Source organism: Staurois parvus, unplaced genomic scaffold (genome assembly GCF_062004578.1).
Source record: "Staurois parvus isolate SC_StPar_1 unplaced genomic scaffold, SC_StPar_1.0 ptg000199l, whole genome shotgun sequence".
NCBI classification, from domain to species: Eukaryota; Metazoa; Chordata; class Amphibia; order Anura; family Ranidae; genus Staurois; species Staurois parvus.
In genome coordinates, this window is record NW_028317995.1 from 6,461,154 (window position 1) to 6,467,153 (window position 6,000).

General features: G+C 43.1%; 1 protein-coding gene across 1 annotated transcript in view; it reads right to left on the reverse strand.

The window, feature by feature from the left end:
• Positions 1-5,561, reverse strand: part of TTC5 (tetratricopeptide repeat domain 5) — a 29,731-nt gene extending 24,170 nt beyond the window's left edge. The window contains exons 1-4 of the mRNA XM_089678218.1: positions 5,414-5,561; positions 1,367-1,499; positions 1,061-1,272; positions 652-802 (exon numbers count right to left, since the gene is read on the reverse strand). Coding sequence (XP_089534344.1) covers positions 652-802; positions 1,061-1,272; positions 1,367-1,499; positions 5,414-5,467 — 550 coding nt within the window. The 5' untranslated portion in view covers positions 5,468-5,561. The remainder of the gene's footprint in view (positions 1-651; positions 803-1,060; positions 1,273-1,366; positions 1,500-5,413) is intronic.
• Between the last annotated feature and the right edge of the window lie 439 nt (positions 5,562-6,000).

Consider the following 6,000-nt stretch of genomic DNA (forward strand, 5'->3'; position numbering starts at 1 on the left):
ATAGGAAATGATAGGAGGGTTTAATTCCGCTTTAAGGTGGTCAGCAGATCGGCCTCTACAAGTTTGGCAACTGAGCATGTGCAGAGCAGGGTGCAACAGTATATTACTGGATTTTAACCAGTATAGGCACTTATTTTTAATGTTTTACAAAGCGATATCTGCAAAAGGGGCCATCCTGAAGTGATCTAGCAGAACTTAATTTTCTGACTAAAGTTCCACTTTAAGTGGAACTAAACCCTCATATCCTTTACAGCCAAGGAAGCTGCCATCTTAGTCTCCATTTGATCTGCAGTTGCCACAGTGCTGAATATGTGGTCAGTTATGACACCAGCCATTTGATGGCTTGACTGAGAGCACAAATAACTGTGCCAGTTATCATTCATAACAAGCTTTGAATGCAACGGTTTGGGGAAACCATTGGGTTTAAACGCCTTTACAGCTTATCAGTTTAAAGTTAACTGTAAATGAGGGACTTAGAACTATTGCTCTCACTATGGCGTATGATATATATATGTAGACTTTAAAAAACATAGCACTGACTTTATTAGAATGATAATCATTTTATGGCACCACATAGAGAGCCCTGTCCACAGAAAAGGTACAGCTGGTGGTGTTAAAAACCTGACTGACTGTCATATACTTTCTACTTACACCAGGATGTCCCATCTCTTGTATCCATCTGCACAGCTTGCTTTGCTTGCTTCACACTGTCCATGATGTTTCCGGAATTCTCATCAGCATCTTGTGATCGTTGTTGTCTCATCACCATTGACAGGTTACGCAAGGAGACCTTGTTCTTACACTGTCAAGTAGAAATTAGGCAAACAATTACATGCACTGGCTTTGGGTCATTTTATAACAAACGGTTTTACATTTTTTTTTTTAAATTATAGGCTATGTCATATACACTTGCAAAAGAACAATAAAAACTGTCCAAACAAAAACAAACAATGTCCAAAAGACTGCTTTATGTATTGGTATACATAAGAGTTTAATTTTGCAAGTAAAATACTAAAAAAAAAACCCAAGAAAAAGACGGACGTGGTAGGTGGATTCTTACATGGTTGAGAGCCCCCAAAAAACAGGTCTTAGCAGATGTTACATCCATTTTTTTCCAGTACACTTCTCCTAGCTGATTCCAAGCTTCAACCATTCCAGGGTCCAGCTTAACAGCTTTAGACAGGAGCTCTTCAGCTTCTGAACAATAGTTGGGTGTTACATTGAGAGCTTTTCCCTTCAGCATCAAGAAGGAGGCCTTGTTCTTCCAAACATCTGCATTATAAGAAGGAAAAATAAAAGTAGTGCTGTTTTTCTAACAAAGTGGTGCCTTACAATAAGCATACCACATGCTTGATATTAACATTACCATCAATCTCCTCTATCAGAAAAACGGTCTGCTCCATTTCCTGCTTCACATCGAACGGTTTACGAATAGCATCTTCCACACTGTGGCTGTCAAAATAGTGGTCCCGAAAATGATAAAGTTTGTCTACAAGTTCCTGAAAGAGCAAATGTGTGTTAACCTCCATGGCAGCACTGCATATATTAACATACTAAGATTTTTTTTTTTTTTTTTTTAGAAGTACAAGATTCTGACACTAGTTAGAACTGAAGAAGTAGCTTGGATAAGCTGCAAAACATCTTCACCATCGCAGACCACATCCAATTGATTGTGACTAACCACTACTAGACCTGGATAAAAGAGAATGTTTGCAGACATATAAGCAATGGGGGTCACTTTCCAACAGTCCACAGTTCACTTTGGAACATTAACCACTGTAAGCCCATGCTTTTGAGCTTTTGTAAGCCCATGCTTTTGAGCAAACTTTCTTTAGAGAGCAGTTTGCCTCTAAAAAAGCTCAAATATACTCAGTTTTTTAATACATATTTCTACAAAATGTATATAGCAAGACTTTAATTTAAAAACAGATTTATAAACAGACCACTTGGTAGAGATATATCTTTCATTATTGTGCCTACAGTTTTCACCTGGCAACAGCCAAATATTTAATATATTTCAAGTGATTCTAAAGGTGCATTTTTTATTGTTTAAAAATAAACATGTAATACTTACCTGCTCTGTGCCTCTTAGGGGCATGAAAATTATTATTATTATTATACAGTATTTATAAAGCGCCGATAGTTCACTCAGCGCTGTACATTACAAAGGGGGACAGAACATGTGACAGAACAATACCAATACAATGCAAAACATGAGGGGATCGAGGGCCCTGCTCTTTCAAGCTTACAATCTAGAAGATGGTAGGATTTGACATACGGGGCTAAATACCCAATGTACATGACATCTTAGATTGTAAGCCCTCATGAGCAGGGCCCTCCTAATTCTCCTGTATTGGACTGGACTGTCTTCCTTTAGTTTGTAAAGTGCTGCACAAACTGTTGGCTGTATATAAATACTGTATAAGCAATAATACAATATACTCTGATCAACCAAAATATTTGACCACCACTATAACCTGCCAAGGTATGGACTCTACTAAACCTCTGAAGGTATGCTATTGTATGTGGCACCAAGCCGTCAAAAGCACATCCTTTTAGTCCTATAAGTTGCAAGGTGGGACCTCCATAGATTGGACTTTTTTTTGCTATAATTTGCAGAGCAATAACTTTGAAAAATACTCCCCTAGCATTTCTGGCTATGGCCATCTTGAGTAAGGGCAGATAATTCTAGTAGCATTTACTCCCTGGAATCCATCTGTCCTTAGCTCAGGCATGCAGGCAGGATAGTGTGCAATTTTAAAAAAAAAACCACATCCCCTCTTGAAGACTCCTGGGATGTGCAACATTTTCCTAGGTCTGGGAACCAGGAAGTAACTGAAGAAATGTAAAAGAAAAAAATGTTTAACATGAGTAAATATAATATACTTTCCTATCTATTTACAAATGCTAGCAGCATAAGAATTAAAAATAGTCAATGTTGATTGAGAGAATGAAGTTCTGCTTTAAAGTGGTTGTAAAGGCATTCTCGGCATTAAGGTAAAACATCTTTTTAGTGCAGATTCCCCTTAGTGCCGCCCCTACCCCCAAACACTTACCACAGCTCGATCTCGGTCCAGAGCTGCGCTCTCCCTCCCTCTTCACTGGACCCAGCGAAAGCAGCGGGAGCCATTGGCCATTTTTCCCCCAAAAATTGTGTTTGAAAAACTGCTGTGCAAATACTGCATGACATAAAAAAAAAAAAATTGCAAAACCCATCATGTTATTCTCTAGGGCCTCTGCTTTAAAAAAATTATTTATATATATATATATATATATATATATATATAAAAATAAATAATGTTTGGGGGGGGGGGGTTCTAACTAATTTCTAGAAAAAAAATATTGGTTTTTACATGTAAAGTTTCAGAAAAAGGCCTGGAGTTCACATGGTTAAAAAGACTAGAGGGACTTTAAAGTGGAACTTTAAGTTTAAAAAAAAGAAGAATGGTGAACAGGCAGAGATTTTAATGCAGAAGAAACATACTTTGTCTCTTCTGCATTAAAGCAGAGTTCCACTCACCCTGTCAAAAAAAGTCAGCAGCTACAAAAACTGTATCTGACTTTTAAAAAACAGCCACTTACCTGTCCCTTGGTCCCGCGGTGCGTCCCCCACAGCCCGTTTCACTGGCTGTCCTGGATTCCAGGAGGCCGGCATCTTCAGTGTGGGCACTCAGCTGTGATAGTTTGCAGCTTGCGGTACCCACTGTGCACGCGCGAGTAGCGCTGCACTTCATGAATGGTCCTGTAGTCTTCTGGGACCTGTCACAGGTCCCAAAATACTACAGGGAGGGAGGATTCCTTCTGTTTCAGATCGCCTAGGCAATCGGACCGGAAAAGGGAGCGGATACCTGTCAAATTCGGGTACCCGCTCCCCCCCCCCCCCCACAAAGGTGCCAAACCTTAATTGGCAGCGCGGGAGCAGTCCTTAAAGCAGAACTTCCCCTTTTGGGAGGAGCTCCGCTTTAAAGTTACTTACCTGCTTGTCCACCCCTGTACAATGAGCCGTGAACATGCAGCTCACTATACAAATTCAGCAATGCTGAATCTGACTTAACTCCCGCGCATGCGCAAGAGTGATGTCATCCCTGGCCGGCGATCGAGACCTGCCAACCTCCCAAAGAAATCAGTGGCCAGGTGGGGAGCAGCAGGATGATGCATCACTGAGCAGAGGTGAGTATAGTTCTGTGTTAACAGCAAATTGAGCTACACTATGTCTTCCATTGGATCAGACTACCAGGGCCAGCCTTAGCTCTCTACGTACATCAGTGAGCCTTGGCCGCCCATGATCCTGTCTCTGATTTGTCGGTTTTCCTCCCTTGGACCACATTTGGTCGGTCCTGACCACTGCACACAAGGAACATCCCACAAGAGCTGTAGATTTGGAGTTGCTCTGACCCAGTTGTCTAGACAAGGGGTCTCCAACGTTATAGGCAAAGGGCCAGTTTATTGTCCTTTAGACTTTAGGGGGGCTGGTCTGTGGCCAGTAGAAGTAGAAAATATTCCAACGTCATTGGATTTAATGGGGAGAATAGAGCCCCATCATTGCTTTAAGGGGAGGAATAGTGCACCATTGTTGGTATCAATGCAAGGAATAGTGCCCCATTGATGGTGTCAGTAGGGGGAATAGTGCCCTATCATTGGTGTAATAATGTCCCAAGGGCCAGATAAAGGCAAGCAAAGGGCCACATCCATCCCCCTGGGCCGCAGGAGACCATTTGGCTCGTCAAAGTCGCTCAGATCCTTTCGCTTGCCATGTTTTCATCACATCAACTTCAGAGACAACATGATCACTTGCCTACTATATCCAATAAACTTTCAGGTGCCATTGTAAGGAGATAATCTTATTCACTTTATCTGTCAGTGGTCATAATATTATGGCTGACCAGTGTATGGAATGAATAGGATTTAGACAGTGGAGTATGCTGCCCTAGAGCACTGGACTCCCCCTGTCAATAGTGTAGAGCTGTGACAGTTTACTGATGTAGAGGAAAAACAGAGAGAAACACATGGAGGAAGCCATGTCAGGTGGTGTGCCAGTGAGCAATGTATACGGACGTGTATACAACGTGCAGTGTCACTGTGAATTGAGGGTATATGACAGGCCATAAGCCCTGTTGCCATGACAACATACAGCAGGCAGAAGTGACAGCCAACTGTGCAGCAAACTTTCACTGTGAGCAATGCAACAGGCAGAGCCGTGGACACCCCCCTGATCTCTCTCCACCACGTGCACTGCACACACGTACACACAGAGCTATGTCCAGCACTGGGCAGACATGACGCCAGTCTGCCTCTCCTCCCATCCCCCCATGGAGGATTGGAGACACACAGCATGGAACTTGTTACACCCACCCAGCACACAGGCCCCCTGCAGCTTGTTTACGGCCACCTTTCCCTGCCACAAGTGCTGTACCTGCAGCCTATTCCTCACTTCAGCCTCTGTTTCCGCTCCCCCTTCTGCCATCATTCCAGCAGCTCTATGCTTCCCTCTCCGAGAGTCTATTAAAGGATTGTATGTCCAGGAGGAGGCGGGAGCCCGCCCACAGCGCCACCCGGCGGGCAGGCGGAGTTACAGCAAACCGTGCGACTGTTCCAGAAATCCCAGCTTGCCAAGACAGGTGCTCGGTGTGATCCATCACTCTCAGTTTCCTCTACAGCAGCAGTGAGCCGTCAGCTGTTGTGCAAAAAAGGGAATTTTCAGGATGCATTGGGGATTAGTTATGGAGACTGGGAAATGTACACCGTGACTAGGTCTCTTCTTTTATCTGTCTGCGTTGTGAAGATATATGGTGAGCTTGAGCGCCAAACCATAGGGATTGGTCTAAAATACAGCTGAAAGTGGGCATCCTCTGTATGCATCTCTAGCCGAACTTCAAACTTGCGCTCCTTTTTGCGTCAAGGAGCTGCAGGCCAGGTTTAGTAAATATGTAAGGCCCTGTTCACAGAAAACCGCATTTCAGGCATATTTCCCACGCAAAACGCACTGCAGTTGTGATCTGC